General features: G+C 40.8%; 1 protein-coding gene across 1 annotated transcript; it reads left to right on the forward strand.

Moving 5' to 3' along the window:
• The first annotated feature begins 1027 nt into the window (after nucleotides 1-1027).
• On the forward strand, nucleotides 1028-19973 carry pomgnt2 (protein O-linked mannose N-acetylglucosaminyltransferase 2 (beta 1,4-)). The gene is made up of 2 exons (XM_044359799.1): nucleotides 1028-1325; nucleotides 16099-19973. The coding sequence occupies exon 2, from the start codon at nucleotides 16187-16189 to the stop codon at nucleotides 17987-17989; it is 1803 nt and encodes a 600-aa protein (XP_044215734.1). The 5' UTR covers nucleotides 1028-1325; nucleotides 16099-16186; the 3' UTR covers nucleotides 17990-19973.
• Nucleotides 19974-20328: the final 355 nt, after the last annotated feature.

Raw genomic sequence — 20328 nt, forward strand, 5'->3', positions numbered from 1 at the left:
ACATTGGCAGTAATTCTGGTCTCTCTTCTGCAGATATCTATTGTGTATATGTGAAGGTTTAAATTGAATCCTTCTGACTTAGTGAGGGAAAACTACTCCTAACATCAGTGTGATTTCCCGCCTTATCTTTTACCCTTGTGTGCATTCCCCATTACGCTGAAATGAAACCACTTTGCTCGACTTTAACATCTTATTGATCATTTTTGAGCACAGCCAGGTCTGGGTATCAGCCCAGGTGATAGTGCAATCTCTTCCCTCACTATAAGCAGTTTGAATTACTCGGCTATTTCTCCTCTGGCCGTCCCTCAGTCTAGACACCAGAATAATAAAGACTGATGATATTTATCACCTTGCTTTTGTACCTGTTTGTCATTTTGTTGTTTAATGTTTGCTTCTTTTTATTATGTGACATGCCTCATGTTTTTATTTATTTCTTTTAATACATTATACTTGTGACACACAAGTATAGGTGTATGTAGACCTATTTTATTCAAGTATTTTAATCTTGTGCCACATTATACTTTTACTCCTCTACATTTCATACTTTCTGCATACTTTTTACTCCATATTTATATTTAATATAAATATGGAGTAATATTTAGAGGTTACTAGCTTTATACATACTTTTAAAAATCTAATAATAATAAAATATATGTATGTATATGAATACAGCATAACCAGTTACAACATTAAATACCTGTACATCAATGCATTGATAATATTGATCAATATACTATTATTGTTGTTAGCTATTTTTATTATTATGATCATTATTATTATCCGTAGTAGTAGTAGTAGTAGTAGTAGTAGTATCATTATTATATAATTTTTTAACCATACTTAAACTGTAATGAGTACTTTGACATTGTGTTGTTGATATGACAAATAATCTCGATACCTCTTTCACGACTGTATCAGATAAAAAACATGCAAAATGCAATAATTATCTATTGCACTTGAGATAATTACAGAGCTCGTGTGTCATCGCGAGATGTGAGCGCGAGATTTCACTCGGCGGTAGGTGGAGCCTGCACACAGCAGAGTGGAGTCGGTATCCAGGCAGCTGCTCTCTCTGCCTTTCTGACAGCTAGGCTAGCTTGTAAACAACACCAAAAAGCCCCGACGGTGTCTGGGAGAATCTAATGACTGAACACACAGCTGTTTTTACTAGTAGTCCCCGTGTCAGTGGGTATTCTTGTTTTATATCTTCTGCCCCTGCTCCGGCTCGTCTCTACAACATATTGAGGCACTGATGCTGCCTAAATGAGCTAACCTCACAACTGTCTTCAAAGACAAAAGCAACATTTTTTTTTGTTGTGACCAAGGTAAGAATTATTCTACTGATAATTACTTTTATTTGTTTGTTCTGGAACAAATACGAGTTGTAGCGATACAATTCTGTTAGTTTGACTGTCACAGGGCTTTGCCTTTGCAGGTGTTGGTATTTCAGAAATGAGTGTGTCCAGCTGCTGCCTCGTAAGCTTCCAGCTGACATACGGTATAGTTCAAAATATGTTTATAGACGTGTGTATAAATGTACCAAATCTAGCCCGGAAAATTGATTTAGCAAATACATGTCGATGTCCACTGACTTCTTGAATGTTTTAATGTCGTACACCTTTTAAAATGTAGTTTTAAAATATACTTTGAATTAATTTTTGATTAGATGAATGCATTTGTCAGCACAGCATAGCTTGGAAGGACACATTTCCAGTGTGCAAATAGAAATTCTGAGTGAATATGAATTTATTGTTTTCCATACATTTTAGTATAGTTTGACACATTTGCAAACATATTCCAAAGTACAAGTAGTTTTACATTTACAATACATGTAAACGTGTTTTTGCACCATAGGAAGGTGCGTGATGAGGTGGTCAGTAACAGGGTGGGGAAAGCTGATCTTCACTAAGCAACCATCTATAACACTAAATATTAATATATATATTATTATTATATTATTTCCATCAGTTTTCTATAATGTCTTCTTTAACTTGAACAGTGTAGATAAACTCTAATCCATAGATTAAAGGTGTATGAGTTGACTTTTAGTGTGTGTCTCTCCCCTGCTACGTTTAATTATGCGTGTACCCAGCTCTGTAGTATGTATCAGTAATATGTAATGGTGATGTTCAGGGCATAAATCTAAGACAAATTGTGCCATATTGTAGCTGTACAGTTTGCGTAAATGAAAACAGACTGATAAGTTTACCTTTGTTGATTAGAGGTCGTCTTGTCTGCTCCACAATCATACCAGTGCTGCCAAAATGAAAATACCATAATGCCGCTTGTGTGGTTTTTAGGATCAATCAACTCCCGGATGAGATGTTATTTCATGTCCCTTCTTCATTTTGTCCCGTCCGCAAACAGATGTGTTAGGTTCTAACACATACAGCCAATGGACCAGATTTAGGAAAACTTAAGAAACCACAGTGATGTGGTTTATTTTAATCCTCCTGCCATCCAAATGTAGGTCTTGACCCCAAACTTGAGAAAGGCTGTTGCACAGTCTGATGACGCCAGACGCTTCTGATTGGATGTATTTGCCATAACTTAATGTGAAATCTCGTCAACAAGATAACGATATTGTATGCAGCTTGATTTCATTTGTCAATTTCCTTTGTTTTCTTTGCCCTCTTTCCGGGTCTCTGGGTCTGTGGTGCAGACCTGCAGCTCTCCCCATTATACTGTCACTTTGATCTGCATTTCTGCTCATGTGTTTGGGAATAACTAAAAGCCATTTTGTGCAACTTCTCACAAAACTGAACCGCTGACTTGTGCAGGAAAAAGTGAATTTGGATCACCCTCTGTGAATACTCTTGCATTTGCAAGGGGAAAGTGCGCTTGCAGTCTCGCCTCTAAAATAACTGATATTCATGTATTTCCACATCCTCTAACTGCCGAGCAGAACTGACTTGCATGGCTTTTCAAAGTGTCATAGTGGATGCACTGACACACAGTATGTGGTTCCGTACTTTGTTAGAAAACAGATTATGCATTAGGGTAACTCTCAAAATACACTTCTGCACATAAACGTCTCTGCAGGGAGATTCATACTGTGAAAGAGCTTTTTGGGCCGATCGCAGCTCACAGAGGCTTTGCGGAGGCAACATTTCTGGCAATGACTTCAATACGGAACCAAAGGAGGTGCATCCAATGACTGTTGTCATTCTGGGCTGTATCAGTTTCTACATGAAATTCTACAAGTGACTTTTTGTTTCAATTTCTGCAATGGTCTTCCAGTTCTGGCATTTTATTGACTTTTTCCCTGATATTATTATTGGTAAATGTAGCACATGTGCATGCTATGGGGTTACAGATATTCATGTGCAGGCCAATGCAGGCTCACAAATGTGCAGACATTACCCTTGAAGCTAGTTAAGGCCCCAGCAAACAATGCATTTTCTAAGAAATTTGAAACCCATGCATGTAAACTGAAATCTCATGAAGCTGTTATGAATTATGTAGGCTATAATTTGAAGCCTTTTCAATACTAGTGATCCAGCTAAATGATTTGCAAGCTCGTGGAGACTTGCACTGTCTAAAGATTCAGGTTTCTTCCTGACTTCATTTTTTATTTGGCCTTCCTGAGGTTTCAGACACAAGGGAAATACGGTTGCCAAAGGCTTCATCCCAACTAGAAACTGTCCATTCAGATGCACCAGTCATATTTGTTCAGGTAAAACACATCCACTCTCTGTGTTTTTGACACCGAAACAATTGAGGTTTTTAGAAACGGTCTCAAGTGGACCGATCTAACAACATCACTCTCCTGTTTTAACTTTGCAGAGTAACTGTGCTGAATTGTGTCGGTCCCACACCTTACCGAGATGTTGGCTGTGAACAGTTTTTTCCTTTTTAAAGGCTCAGCATGCTGGAAATGAATTAGGTCTCACCTGTTCCTAATGGCTACCCTCAAAGGTGGGGCAAAAAGCCTGGCATCTAGCCTGCTCCTGGGTGCATTACGCTGCCTCCCCGATTTCATTTTCTTTTTTCAGACAGTCTCTCCTCAGAGACATTCATTCATCTCCTCAAATTCTGCAATTGGAAATGGGGTTTCAGATGCTGTTAGATGATTGGACAGGGAATTCATTGGAACCTTACTGAAGCCTGTAGCTGTTCTCTTATTGTTAGAATATTTCACTGTGGATTCAATAACAAAATGACTAAAGTGTGGACCTAGTCAAAGTTTTTATAGACTAGTGCACTAGTTTTGAAGTTAAAATTTAAACTAGCCTTGCTGTTGAAAGCTTGCCAGATATATTAGCTTGCCATTCTTTCACTGGTTTGCAGTACCATGGGAGCAGGATTTGTAATCATACTAATAATAATATAATTATTAGTTTAAACACCACTAGAATGTTCTGAACAAGTTTCCTCCTCTCCCTCAGTGTCCTTCAGAAATTTTAACAGGATGAAAATCCCTCCAAATTCTCATGTTACCCAAGAAAATGGATGGCAGCAGCAACTATAGAGCTTGAACACTTGCAGACATCTTCGGTTGTACATCCACTCTTTCGCCTTCTATTTCCGTCCCTTTCTGGAATATTGCCTGTTGTCCTGGGGCAATGCTGAAGTGCTGTGCTGCGGTGTTTTTAGAGGATGTCCTTCTCACTTTGTTCCTCTTTGTCTGTCTGTCACTAACACACACACGCGCACACACGCACACACAAACACACACGAACACACACAGTCTGCAGATTGTCCAACGTTTCTCTTGTGTCCCTTGGGAGAAGAGACAGTACAGTGCATTACACAGTCCTGGCTTTGTATCCTCTGTATTTCAGAAGGCATAGTAGTTCACTGGTAGCGAATGATATAGAGAAGGGTGAAAATGTTATTAACTAGCAGGCTATCAATCAAGCGAGTAATCAGTCTCAGTTTGCAATAGGCGAGTAGTGAGACATGTGACGTGTCAAACACAGACTAGGGGCATTTTCTGACATACTCACTGCCAGTCATTATGAAGCAGCAAGCCTATTTTCACCACTAGACTGGATGGCATTGCACTGCGTTTATGTAACAGAACAATGGCGTGCGTGAGTGTGTGTGTGACTGTGTATGCCTGTCTGTCCAAACGTGTTTGAGAAAGAGATGCAAAGTGAGAGAAAGGGTATGAGTCTTGTCTTTGTACAGCCAGATAATGGCTGCTGGGCCATTAATTCTCCCCAGTGCCACACTGAGCACCCAGCAGCTTGATCCAACCTGACAGGCTACATTTGGTCCAGAAATAAAGATGACGAGAAATAAGGACGCATCATCACGGCCAGAAGAGATCAGCAATCAAAGTGGCCAAAGGGAAAGAAAAGCAGGTAGCGGCAGGAAGAATAAGGAGCAAAGTGATAACAGTTTTTGCACTACTTTTCTTTTTGAATGTGTATTTAAGAAGCATGTCAGGGATCTCGGAGGTAATTCGGAGGGGGAGAAATGTAGAGAAAGAGAGAAGGTTAACTCCAAAGATGGGGGGGGGGGGGACGGTGAGTTGCAAGGAATGATGAACACCAGGGAGCAAATGAGCAGCGACAGCACAGGGCTACCGCCACCACTCCCCTCCCGTAGCCCCCTCAGCTTTGGCTTTCCAGGATTCTCATTAAAATGCATTAGACTCTCTAGGCTGCCCTGCGCCGCCTTCCTCCACATCATCGGGGTGCTTATCATCTCAGAGCAAACAGATATGCTAACCAGTAATACTGGGGAAGCTGTAGCTTCAGTGTCAGCCTCGAAGCCAGCGCTGAGAGAGAGAGGTGACTGACAAGCGCTTTATAAGGGGAGTATGGTGGTCTCGAATCGATTTTATTGAAGATTATCAAGAATAAAATGGTGAAGGAGACATGACAGTTACAGATCAGTGGGCTTACTCCTGAAGTCCAAAGGAAAACAGACACTCAACAAGAAGATTTACACTGATGAACATGTACAAATAAATGATGACCCCGAAGGAGCTTTCAGACAGGGAGCTGCTACCATTACAGCTGCCCAGTGATGCTGGCATTCCTCTTTGAAATTGCGGCAGGAGAAGGCAACTCTGCTGCTGAGGCTACAGGCTACCTCCAGTCCTAACAACCTGTACCTCAGGCTACATATTGCGGTGATACATCTACTGTAATCTCATCATGCAGCTTAATAGAGTAGCTTGCAAGTAAAGTGAAGACTATATAAAATGATTTATATTGTAGATATAGCTTATGTTGCTTATGTTGTTGTTTTTGTTCCAAGAGCAATTGATTGATGATTTTGTACACTGCTGGTGAAAAGGTGTATAATTCAAGGTACTTGGATGCCAGGAAAACTTACCCTTATATTGTTTTTCCTATTCTGGTTTCTGTGGTTGCCATGTCAGGCATAAGTTAAAGTATTGTGAACTGCGGTATCAGCAGCAAATACCATGGATGTATCAAGAGAACTGGATACAGCGTTGGAGATGGGGCCCCATTCATTCCTATGAAAGCTGCTCAGTGGTGCATGAAGTCAAAAAAGCCATTTCTCACTGTAAAGAAATTTCCCAGATGAAAACATGCCGGGCGTGCTCTATGGGTCCCATGCACCCATGGACCATGCTCAGTAGAGACTTCCGTCAGGTGAGACGGCTAACTTCTGGTTTAGCCCTCCGGCTAACTTGAATGGGAATAAAACAATTCAATCACGCCGCTTTTCTAGACTTTTGAAATGTGATCGGACCAAATGGATCAAATGTAATTCTATGAGAAAAAGTCGTTTTGGCCAGTGTGCATCACGTGATGTTGTAATTACACAGTTTGGCCACTGTCAAATTTGCTTCAAAGCTTGGTTCTGTTCCTGTATCCAGTTCTATTTATACATCCGTGGCAAATACCCATGTGGGTACCTGAAAGTGAAAGCTAACACTCCTCAAGGCCTGGCCAAACCAGCATTTAAAACCAAGTTTCATTTCAATGGAATCGCTGCCATCGGGTGTCACTCACATTGGCACATAAATCCTGCAAATCTACATGACAGTAAGCAAGCTAGCTAGATGTTCCAGTCTTGCTTGTGAGTTAGCTACAGCAGTTTTCCAACGAGCCCTGCTAATAGTCAATATGTCACCAAGCTTCTGGCACCTTGTATTATGCAAAGATGTGTGGATGAATTTTGCTGTGCCACTTTCTGGTGTGACCACGGCTTTACAGTGAAGACCCATATGAATGAATAAATTGTATGACACCCCATTCACCCCTCCTCTCACTTGTTTCTATGTGTGTGTGTGTGTGTCAACCCTTACAAGCTAGCGAGTAGCTTTGCTTGTTAGCAAACAAAACAATGTCCCAAAAATTAACGTGACTTTGGACAGAGTAGCACACCATTTTTGTTTCCCAAAGGCAAGAGACAGCAGAAGGATCTCCAAACTAAAATATAATGATCTTCTCCTCCTTGGACATTTATCCACACCACGTGATCAGTTTACGTTACATGATCTTAGTCTGGGAAACATCCACTGAGGAGTGACTGAACCCAGCAGCTGGAACCCAGACCAATCGAAAAACTATTGAAAGGGTTTAGATGATGACTTTCAAACACCTCAGATATTAATAACAACTACAATGCAGAAGGAAAACCAAGCATGAATCAGTAAAGGATTGAAACACGCTTCAATCGTAACCTTCTCCTCACCTTAAGCACAACTGATTTCATTGGATAGTTGACCCTTGTTAGACATGGACTGAGGAAAATTGTCATTTGGGTCAGTAAAATTGGGTTTTGGTTGAGGTTTCTTTTTGCTTTAAGACAACAGTACTGCTATGTTGTTTACTTCTTAAGTCACAGCAGCACTGGTTTCTTCAGTGATGTGGAACTGCATGCAGGACAGTCTAGGCTGTTAGGAGAAAACGTCTAATGAAGGTTCAGTATCATTCTAATGATGCAATTATGTAGTGTAAGCCTGTAACTCAGCGTCAAGCCAACAAAAGCTAGATTCTATGCAAAGGACAGGAAACTTTACTGTTTTTGTCATTTTGTAGCATCCATTTACCATATCTCATACCTTTAGCATAAACTTGGCTGTGAATGTTTAAAGTTTTGTTTGCTTAGTTCTACTTGGGTTTAACGGCTTTTCACACCTGAAAGTCAGAAACAAGGTTCATGTTTTTGTTACACTGTATACATTTAATCTGGGTAGTTTTGGTTTCACATTGCAATTATGTGAGCACACTAAAGGACTTTACATGACATATCTACGTCCTGTCATCATCACCTGCGTGGGCTGCTTCTCCCTATACTTGACTTCGATTGGCTTGTAGATGGGCGTGAGTCTGACATTACTGTGTTGTCAGTTCAGGGGTAGCCTTCTATCGCCGTTTGAATTGATGGCTAAAAATGAATGACAGTTTCTTTATCCTCCTCTCTCCTCCTCTGTGTGCCCTATGTGCACATAACGACGATACGGCTATCGGAAAAGTCCAAACCATCCAAAAAATGTTTTCACGCTAGAAACGAACTGAACCCTGGTACAGTTTGATCCAGACCGAGACCACCTCTTTTCGTCAGACCAAGGTTCGGCTGTTTGGTCTAGACCATTGGCCGTGGGAGGTTTCACACCTGTAATTTTGGTTCGGATCAAACTGAAAAGTCTGAAAGTCTGGACCAAACGAGGTAGGTGTGAAAGGGCCCTAAAACTCTAGAAGAAAACAAACATGCTTTTATGCACACACACAAAATAGTTTTGCTCTACAGTCATGTCTTATTTGGAGAATATATTTTCTACATCACTGCATGTATGTTTGCTACTTCATGCATACTCTCAGGCAGCTAGAGGAAAAGTACTATACATGTAGGCGGATTGCCTCCAAGGTTTATTAGGCAGAGAAATCCAACTACAGAAGTGCTGATTTACAAAAAGGTTGTGTGTTTTCTAACTTGCCTGGTAGCTTATGTGGTAGTTCTCAACTATGGCAGAGTGGTGTGCAGCGGAGTGTGCACAGCTCTGGTTTTGAATTTTTATTTGAATGTTAAGAAAATTAGTGTCAAAACTCGTGCATGAATTTCATCATAATGGAATCAGCCTTTGACAACCCCCGACCCTTGCATTTATTAAATCTCTTGTAATTATTTGCCTGCTAGAAAATGATAGTACAAGTCAAATGTTGATGTAACTAGGCTAACTGGGGGCTGAGAGCTGTGTTGTTGCCAGCTCACACAGCTGTTGTTCCACAGTGAGGCTATGGTGCCTTTAGAAATAGTAGATGGGGATCCTGACTTTTGATAATTCAATTCAGTACAGAAGTGCACATTATTGAAAAAGGTTTTATTGCTTTAATCAAGACTTTTAAAGCTCCATTGATCGCTATTTTATATTATAATTAAATCAAATTACCACATGTAATGTGAAAAAGATGCTTTGTAGTGATTAACCCACAGAAAATGATCAACTCTGCAGCTCTGCAGTGTTTTAGCCTCTTTTAGCTAATTGTTTTTGGAATAATTGCACATTTACTTTATGCTTCAGTCTCAATGTTCTCATCAGATGTGTTTCCAGCAGCAGGCAGCTTCAGCAAACAAGCTCTGATAAATCAACTGTATACCAACTGCCCAGCACCAATATGTTAGACAAACTTAGTGAGTTGCTGGTAATTAAAGTTGTACATTTGGCAGCTAAATAGCCAAATGTTTTCTCGAGAGGTTTTGAAGACCAAAACAGCGCAAAAAGAGAGAGAATATTGAATTGACATGCAGCATGTTGCAAGATACATCACTCCAGTGGGATGATAATGTTGCTCTCTGTCTGCTCGATGTGTAAGTAGGCATGTTTGCCAACATGTTAGCCATAACAACTGTATGTGTGTCATGTTTTGGACTGCCCCCTCTACTGCCTAATGGCCACAAATTGATTCATGCAGCTCTAAAGCAGCACTTGGGTCCACTTTGTTTAAACTGCGCATGGCCTCATTAATCTGAGACTGCTGTCTACAGCTGCAGTTCCACACACATCACTACTAAACCACAGAATTAAAGGATGTAAAACAACCAAGGGTTGTGTTTCATTTTTAGTTCTCAGTGTGTGCTGTATTCAGTCCTGACAAGGATTGAACACTTGTTGGATACTATCCTGTTTTTGTGAGGCATCTGTTTCAGAAGGGAATTTAACGTAATGCCATCAATGTTCATGCAACATTTCACTGAGATCCTGGCTTGTCCAAAAAGAAAGAGTACTTACATTCCTTGAAGTAACTGGGTTTGTGTCTGCTTTCCACATTTAACCATCTTGTAAAGGAGAAACCTAGTTTCCTCTACCAGTGTTAGGGATTGGGAAATCTTTTTAGATTTTTAGCAGGAAAAGCACAGCTGGAACTGCTAACATTAACAATGGCTCACTTCCATTCAAGTATCCAAGGAAGCCATACTGATTAACCATCATGCACTATACCAGGGTCATGAATTTGGGAAAACTAAATGAGATTAAGCCATTAAGCCATTAATATTATTACTTGCACCCACGCTTTTTCTGCTTTGACATGTAAATATGTCAGCTGTGAAACATCTCTTTTCTGCTGGAGAAAGCAGATTTTGTGGCAATGGATACGCCCAACCAGGTCTCCAGCAGGGTTGGAAACCAAAAATGCATGTGCACAACAAAGGCTTTTGCCACAGTTGCATAGTGAGAAAAAACATGTGGTCTCTTACTTCAGAGTCCACTCAATCCAAATGCTATAATCAGGAAGAACTCCACAGGCTTATATTACTAATACACTGAAAATTTGCCTGCCTTACAGTAGTTATGAATTATTGCTGGGGAAAGGGGAGTAATCTGATTTACTGCTGCATGTAAACATGAGTTGTACAGCAAGCAGGTAAACATCTTCTCTGATTTCCTGCCTTAACCTAATTTCTCTAAATAACCTGATTTCTTTCTGAGCATGTAAAGGTAGTGAGACAGAGCACACATCTGTAGGCCAGCAGCCAAGATCATGTACAAGTACAAGGAAGTACATGCACAAGGAGCTAAAAGTAGGGCTTTAATTATCTTTAATATTACCATTTATTTTTACAGAATTAGTTATTAAAGGTTTTTGATTAGTATCTCTCAAGAGTTTTCTCTCATTTATTGCTTAATTCATGACTATGAGATAGAGGAAATATCAGAATGAAGAGACTTGGACACAGAGGCAGTTGGTTACTTAACAGCATACACACTCAGAAATAGAATATGGATATGAAACCATTCCCCAGTGTTAGCATAGCTCAGGAGACGGATCTCAGCTCACATTTGATTATATTTGGAACTGCTGTGACCTTTTGCTAATTTGAACATTTTTATTCTCCGGCAGTATCTTGGCTCACTCTTTTACACCGCTGACAGGATAAAAAAGCCACTTGTCTTCAAGGTCAGTTTAAATGACTACACATGCGCACGCATAGATCGGATTCAGGAAAATGTCGTCATGTTTTAGGCCTCGTTTAGCCTAATTTTGACCTGCTTGTTCTAAATAACCTGACCAGAACCAAAAAACAGAACAGCTCACAGTGTCCAGGTCTCTGTTTATAGCCTGTAACATGTGGTGATGCAAATGAGGGCGTTTTGTGCGTGCTGTGGTGTCTTGCAGTCGCTTTGACATTTCGCAGCTTTCGGTTTCTTGGCACAGGCAAATTGCAGAGGGCATTCACATGCATCCCTGTGGGAGCCAGTGTGCAGCGAGAGGGATTAAGCAGCACTGCTGGCACTGTGAGCCTCGCGCTGCCCTTGTCCTTGTGGACTGAAGGAGCATGCAGGATGCCTAATGTTAGCCTCGCTAGCAGCCTCCTCTTCACACTTCATTTCACTTTATTTTGGCTGCTGTGTCAGCATCAGGGCGATACTACAGTATCTTTGTGTATGGTGCTTTGATTCACATCCACTGTGCTTCTCCATGACATTCTGTCATAGGGAATAGCATTAAGCTCTCTTTATCGGCTTATTATGCAGCAAGTGATTTCTGAAGGGACTGAAGACAACCCTTTGGTAGTCTTTAAGACCTGCATTGCTTTCTCTTTTGAATTTAGTACATTTATTTGCATATAAATAATTGATTTTTCTCTTTGCTGTTCGCATTTGCTGCTTATCCAGATTCACTTGCTTCTTCTTGTAACAGCTTATCCAACAGCATATGCTTTTTTGTACAACAGTATTGAAGGTCACCAATAAAGCCTTTTATTACTGTACCTGACTCAAGGCAGTTTCATCAGTGAGGTTAACAGTGAAGGAGTTGTCAGGGTCCATGGCTATGGAATGGCTTCCAGTCATAATTTTGTAAAGACTGGCCTACAGTTCAGACCTAAAAAAAAAAGTAGAAGTGGCCATGGTCATACCAAGGACACTACGCATTAGTGTGTACATACAGATAAAATGACACAGTCAGCTCTCATGCAAATGAGGAGGGCACAGTGCCACATCAGATAGAAGAAAATGTGCTTTTTTGTATATGTGTCCTGCCTTATTTTACTGGAGATCACAAAAACAGTCTCCCTATGTTTTACTTTTTCTTGGCTTTGTTATCGGTAATTTCTTTGTAATAGTTCCACTTCTGTAACACCTTATTCACGTGCATACATGTACACATACATGTGTTCCAAATGAGCTGTCCAAAGCAAACTACCTGCTAAGGCAGTGTGATAGTGTTATAATTATCTTTGCCATACTGTATGTAATGCAATTATTGCAGATGTGTAAATAGAGATGCTAGAGTATTTCAAAACTATTTAATCATATTTTTTTATTTTTATTCAAGGATATGAACACAGATGCTATATAGACATTGAACACACCATAACATACCTGTCAGAAAATATAGAACATACCACCATACCAATAGCAGCTTACCCTCAGCCCCTTCTATCCACCCTTCAAAAGAAATGGAAAAAAAAAAAAAATAAAAAAACACTCACCCTAGGACCTGTAGAACTGGTAGTGTAGAATCATTGGATAATCAAGGATGAGCATAGTGAATGTGGATCAAGTACACAACAGGCAGCAAAAGATCATGACAGTTAAAGGAATCACACAAGAGACTCTTCAATGCTTCAGCTGCTGTGAGCCATATATCCAAATTCACCTCTTTAGCCCCATTTATACAAGCTGTTGATAACTCCAAGGCACTGCAATCATTTTCTTTGCAGCTTTTAGACCTGAAGGCACTGTACACTTCTGATATTTAGGGACCCAGAGCAAAGAAATGTCATTCAAAATCAAAACTGGTATGGTCGCAGGTACTGTCTCTGAAATGAGAACTGTCAGTTTGGAAGGAACATCCTGTCAAAATTAGGAAACAGACGGGCATTCCCACGTCGTGAAGAAATGTGCCGGGAATATTTAAAGAGCACAAGGTGCACAAGGCATCACCGATAACTTTCATGAGATAGAGCTTGTGAGGGGTCAAGTAAGTTCTGTGTACAAAATTATAATGAATCTGTTGATGGATGGGATTCCGAAAGGCCAAATTAATATTAGCCCATACCATGCCCCAGCCAAAGTTATGCTCCAATATTAGTATAAGGTGGACACCATACCTTTACATCCTCTTTTTGTAACAATCAACTCATGAAGTGGATGTATGGGCAATGGGTGCTGCCATGGTAAGCCATGTGCCTTGAGAGCTGCCCTAAAGGCTCATTTATGGTAGGTCACTCAACACTTTTGATAAGAAGTGCTCAATAGAAATGAAAGAGTTGCGTGACGTTTTCAATTTATGCTTCAGCAAAAGGTTTTAGTCGTCTCCATGGTAACTAGACGCTATTTTCCAGCTGACTTGGTATATCATCCTGACCAGGACTAATTAAACAAGGACATTACAAGTTATCTAAAGTTACAGACCAAAATATCAATAAGGAAGTTCAGTGAAAACTACAATCTCCATGTTAGCACCACTACCCAATCACATTGCGTGACAAAATATGACAGTGTCTGTGACACAAAATTCTCCAGGTGCGTGATATGAAAGGAAAGTGCAGAGTGACACTTTTTTCTGTCGAAATTACATCATTTCTATCGAGTGACACTTATCAAAAGTGTCAAGCAACCTACCATAAATCAGCCTTAAGCTGTAAATATAAGAAGGATGTGCCGGGCAAGTTGAAGAACCTGGAGCAGTTGAGTTATAATCGGCCCAAACTGTAATTGACATTGCCTGTCAGAGATATTCACAAACAGGACATCTGCGAGAGACCAAGAATGCACCATTCCTTCCTCCAGTGTGCACCATGAGACAGCCACTTCAGGATCAAACCATGCGACCAAATATTCCAAAAGTTTTTTTAAAGATATTTGTTAAAAGTAAACTGATAATGAAATGTCCTTAGATTAACTCTTAATAAAGTACATAGTCTAATGAACCTACTAAAATACAAGTGAAAGCTTTGCTGTTTTTATTTGAGAAGATAAATATTAATTGCTTTTCTTTTTAAACCTTTGGATCAAGATTGTATTGTGCGTGTTGTTATAAGCCTCCCTTCACCACACTAGACATAATCTTACTCATCCTAAATCATTCTTATCAATTCTGTGACCCTTGCGTGCCAGCGTGCACCCTTGATCCTGCCCATTTCTATTTTTTAAGCACGCAAACTGTCACTACAGCTGGTTTGTAAATCAGATTATTCCATTTTTATGAGCAAGAACAAACCTCTCTTCAGTCTACAGCCCATAGTCAGTGAAGTCTACTGAAACATTCAGTTCATTTTTAATAGTGAAGAAAGTCATATTAAGATGTAAAATGCTGGATTTGTCAAATACTAGCTCTGTTTTTATCTTAAAGTAGATGATAGCTGCATGTTTGACATTCAGAGTACAGCAGCAAGACTTATGTTTTTTATGCATTCGCATTTTTCTCAGTTCTCTGGTGCAGCTGAATGTTGCTGCATTTTGAACTGTCCATATTGTGCCCATGTGTGTTGACTGAGTTTGATCACTAAGAGTGACCCTGTTGCAAGTGACATATTGTACTTGCTGGGATGTCAAAAATAGCCCAGGGACTCTGCTTGGCTCCTGCAGAACAGAGAGAGAGTGTGCAAGAAAAAGGAGCAGTGTAAAGACAAAGAATGCAATAACTGGGGAAGAAAAAAGCAAAAATGCAAATCGTGTAAAGCAGAAACTGGGAATAGAATGAGACGGTGTGCAAGATAAAGGGGAGTATTAGGGAGAAGTGAGAGCAGTGATAGAAATATAGTGAGGTATGGAAAATTACCCAAGAAAGCGAGAGAGAAAGAAACAAGATGTGGTTAGAAAGGTAAAAAATGAAAGACAAGAGTTTATCTACATGTTGCCAGTACAGGCACATGTCAAGGTGTTGTTCATGTCTGCTAGTATGTGTGTGTACGCCTTTACTCCTGTCTTGATTTGATCTGATTTAGTTAACTTTCCATTACAAAGCCAGCTTCAAAGAGGAAAACAGTTGCAAAATTCAATATTGTCAGATTATGGTCAGACCATGTCATCATATCACCAGATTATCCCTCTCACTCCTCTCAGCTGTGTGTAGGTGTGTGTCGATATGTGCATGTGACTCATGCATTTGTAAAAGTGAGGAATAAAGCAGCAAGTAATTAATTTATCTGATAACCTTTTCTTGTAAGTTCATTAAGCTAGTCCTCAGATGGGTATTTAGCATGCTAGTTGCCTCGTGTTTGCAGGCAGCTGCTGGCCGTTAGCCGTTGGTTTGATTTAGAGTCTCTCAATGACTCACTTGTTCTTTCAGTATGCAGATGAGTAGAGTTGAGAGGAATACTCTCGTTCTTTTCTCTGTGCTTCCTCACAGTCTAATTTGTCTTGACATATCCAGGGAGGGTGACAGGGGATGTAAGGTTAGGAAAATGTCTCATTTGTTCGCCAAGGTAAACAACCACTATTCCCAAAGGTGAGAGCTGAAACCTGCTTTGATGAATCACTGGTTTGTATCGTTTACATAAAGAGCACTGCAGCATTATAGACCCGACTATTGATTTGTTGGTTACATATTAGCTCTCTTTTGTGTCTCCTGAACCGGTGGCTTAAGAAAAACTTATGTCTTCTCTTCTTTTCCCTTCTTTCCTTTCTCCCCTCCTACCCTGCCCTTTTCTTTCCCTTCTCTCCTGTGGCCAACCCCTGCTCCACCATCTTTTGCTCTCTCCTCTCCCCTTCCTAAGTCACTGCCTGGCGGCGGATGTCTCGTCGCCTCCCTCTGAGGTCGGAGGCCAGTCGGAGTCGGGAGGTGGGTCCTCAGCAGCAGCAGTGATGCGGGCTTCAGTGGCAGGCTGCAGGATGAGCGTGGGTGCACTCATTAATGGGCTGCTGGTCTCTGTGGTTGCAGCTTTGCTTTGGAAGTACTCCAAGCTGAGTGAGCATGCCGCCCTGCTCGAGGAAGAGCTGCACATGACACAACAGTCCCAAGAGCTTTCGCAGGCCCGCATCGACTATCATGTCGCCCTACAGGCTCTCCATGAACACGGCACCCGCATGGTCTGCACCGGCAAAATGCACACCGACCGCATCTGCCGCTTCGACTACCTCTGCTACTGCTCGGAGGCAGAGGAGTTTGTGTTCTTCCACTCCAATTCCTCTGTCATGTTGCCTAACCTGGGGTCAAGGCGCTTCCAACCTGCCCTGCTGGACTTGTCCTCAGTAGAGGATCACAACACCCAGTACTTCAACTTTTTAGAGCTCCCAGCTGCTGCTTTGAAGTTCATGCCCAAGCCTGTGTTCGTACCGGATGTGACACTGATACTGAACAGATTTAATCCCGATAACCTAATGCATGTATTCCACGATGATCTACTTCCAGCCTTCTATACCATGAAACAGTATTCAGACCTGGATGATGAGGCTCGTCTGGTGTTCATGGAGGGCTGGGGTGAAGGCCCGCACTTTGACCTTTACCGGCTTTTGAGCAGCAAGCAGCCACTACTCAAAGAACAGCTTAGGAACTTTGGAAAGCTAATGTGTTTTACCAAATCTTACGTTGGCTTGTCCAAGATGACTACTTGGTACCAGTATGGATTTGTCCAGCCACAAGGGCCCAAAGCTAACATCTTGGTCTCAGGGAACGAGATCCGGCAGTTTGCTGAGGCTCTGATGGAGAAAATGAACATCACAAGGTTAGATGAGGCAGAGAAGGATGGAGGGAGTGTTGAAGATGAGAAGGAGAAGAGGGATGAATACATTGTTGTGTTCAGTCGTTCAACAACAAGGCTGATACTGAACGAAGCCGAGCTAATCATGGCGCTGGCCCAGGAGTTCCAGATGAGGGTGGTCACAGTTTCTCTAGAGGAACAGTCTTTCCCCAGCATTGTCCAGGTGATCAGTGGTGCTTCCATGTTAGTCAGCATGCATGGAGCTCAGCTTATCACCTCACTCTTCCTCCCCAGGGGAGCTACTGTGGTGGAGCTGTTCCCCTTCGCTGTGAACTCAGAGCAGTACACCCCATATAAAACCCTTACCTCCCTTCCAGGCATGGATCTTCATTATGTTTCCTGGAGGAACACTCAGGAAGAGAACACTGTCACCCATCCAGACAGACCCTGGGAACAAGGAGGCATCGCTCACTTGGATAAGGAGGAGCAAGAGCGAATACTGACCAGCAAAGATGTCCCCAGGCACCTGTGCTGCCGGAATCCGGAGTGGCTCTTCCGAATCTACCAGGACACTTTGGTAGACATCCCTTCCTTCCTGGAAACCCTCAAGGAGGGAATGAAGACCAAGCCCAACTTAAAGAAGTCCAAACCAGCCAGTACAGTCCATCCGGGTCGGGTCAGAGAAGCCCAGTGTCAGACTTCAGTACAAACCACCAATGAGGCTAAACTCACAGTCTCCTGGCAGATCCCATGGAATCTGAAATACCTGAAAGTAAGGGAGGTGAAGTACGAGGTGTGGATCCAGGAGCAGGGAGAGAATACCTACATGCCTTATATCCTTCCCCAGCAGAACTACACTTTTTCAGAAAACATTAAGCCCTTCACCACCTACCTGGTGTGGGTCAGATGTATCTTCAACAAGAACCTCCTGGGCCCCTTTGCAGATGTTCTTATGTGCAGGACCTAGTGCAAACACCTTGCCAGTTTGTTGGTGTGCAGTTTCTCATGAAAGTTGAGTCTTGTTTGTTCCAGACAATCAAATTGGAACAGTGGACTGGACAAACTGTAATCAGTTTGTCCAGTTGGGGCTGGTAAATGTAAAATGGCTTGTTTCTATAATCTGAGAACAAGATATTGAACTCTTGCACAGTGATGTTTTCTTGCCCAGCACAGAGAACAGTGTGATGGGTACCATAGGGCCAGAACTCAATGGCAACAGCCACTAATGAATGGAAAGTATATCTCTTGTACCTATGAAAGACAGAAAGTGCTATATGATACCATGTCTCTACTGATAATACCAGAATTCAAATCAGCAGATTTATTTATGTGCAGAATAATATATAACATGTTTTTTAGTATTAGTCAAAACACTGATTCTTTACCTTTTACAGTATGCAATGTAGCTTTTCTGTGGAGAGCAAGAGCAATTTTAGGATAGCAAGGTTTTTTATGTTTTCTGACTTGTCCAGTGTCTACCGTGTGTGTGATACCCATGTGGCATAGTTAATTACCAATTGTTTAATTACATACACCATTATTTGCAGAACCTAGCCAAAACCAAAGCAACCTTTTTGACATTATTTTGCCAATTGTCATTCATGCCAAATTACTTTCTCATGTTATGGATATTTCATACTTCTGTCTGCAAAGAACTTTACAGTTTTAAACCCTGTCTCTAAAAACGTCGTAAAGGAGTTTTGTAACGGAAGTGACAAACAGAAGAATTTCTTGAAGGCCACAGTAATCAATGTTTTTGACCCCAAAAGCACAGTTATGTGTAAATTCCTAATACCTGCTTGAGCATTTTATGATGAAAGATACTGTTCTTTAACAGAGTTATCTTAAAATTGTTCCCTTATGTGTTATAAATATAACAACACACTAGAGTTTGTTTCCACAGCACCCAGCCACAAATAATTTACATCCGTTTTACTGCATAAATAAATTATTTTTGTCTAATTGGCACTAATTACAACAGTGATCATTATAATTTTCTGTGGAGAGTAAATCTATTACGTCAGGCTATAATTAGTGTAAAGCAGTTTCCCTCCTGTAAGCAGCTATGCTGCTGGACAGTTGGATTTAACTGCCTTGTGTAAAAGCATTTTCATTAAGATAACAAGATATGTTGCTGCATACAGTAGGATTCCACTGCCTTGTGTAAAACTGTTAATTAAGATAAAATTCCCAGTTACGTGTGTGTTTGGTTTTCTCAAAGGTTTTCTACAGTGGCTGATAAGAACAAGTCTACTGTTGAATTTTAAACTAAAACAACAGCCGTCCAGAACTGGCTGTTGAAGATACTGTTTTTGTGTCATTTGCTGATGAAATTCTGCTTGTTGGTAGCTAGCTAGACTGCAAAAATGTATTTATTTTTTTAGACACTTGAAGTGGAGATGACAGTAAGTGGTAGTAGAACTGTAGGACGAGATGGTTTATGGAATGGCACAAGTTAACAATACACTGCCACCAACATATTGTGTAAACCTATTGTGCCATTGTTGAGACGATGTCATGTACTTTTTCTTGTACTTTATACCTATGACCAGTCCTCTAAACATTACAATAACCTCTTTGTAGTGTTTTGACTGATGGCCATTAAGAGGATCATTTTCCTTTGCCTGAAATCAGAATCATGGAATTGGCCATGTATCACTTATTTCAGTTTTTTAAAAATGAAGTTCTGATGCAGTTCTGTTTGTCAATGCACGTTTAAGAGATTATGTTTGAGCCACTGTTGTGCGTGCTGAATGTGACGTTTTAGATATGTATGTGTTCGTACTGTCTGTTAAATTTCTGTGTGCCCCTGCCCCACCTTAGCGGGGACATCATACTGTATGTGTTGAGTGAAGTGAGAGTGTACAAGTTGCTGTTTTCTACATTAGCAGATAGTTGGAGTTTCTTTTTCAGTAACTGTGATTGAATAAAGAAGCTTATTTCTTACAGTATCTGTTGCATCTTGTGTGTCTGCTTAATCAATGCAAGTTTTCTTTCAGGATTTAATCATGCAATTTTTACTGAATTGTAACAACTTTTGACAGAAGAGCATATATTACAGGCATGAACATCACAAAGCAAACAAGAAAAAAGGAGGCTGAAATATTAAACACACTTCAATAATCAAAAAAATAAGCTGTTCTCATTACCTTTTATCTTGGCACTGAACCTTTCTATTGGAAGAAAGAAAAATTCATTGTATTGGAGTCATTTTTTCCCCTCTGATTCAATTAAATATTGTAGTTTGCATTTGCTTGCTGAGAGAAGCTTTGATTTGTCTAAGGTTTCTTCTTAAGGTTGCACCTC

Source organism: Thunnus albacares, chromosome 8 (assembly GCF_914725855.1).
Source record: "Thunnus albacares chromosome 8, fThuAlb1.1, whole genome shotgun sequence".
NCBI lineage: Eukaryota > Metazoa > Chordata > Actinopteri > Scombriformes > Scombridae > Thunnus > Thunnus albacares.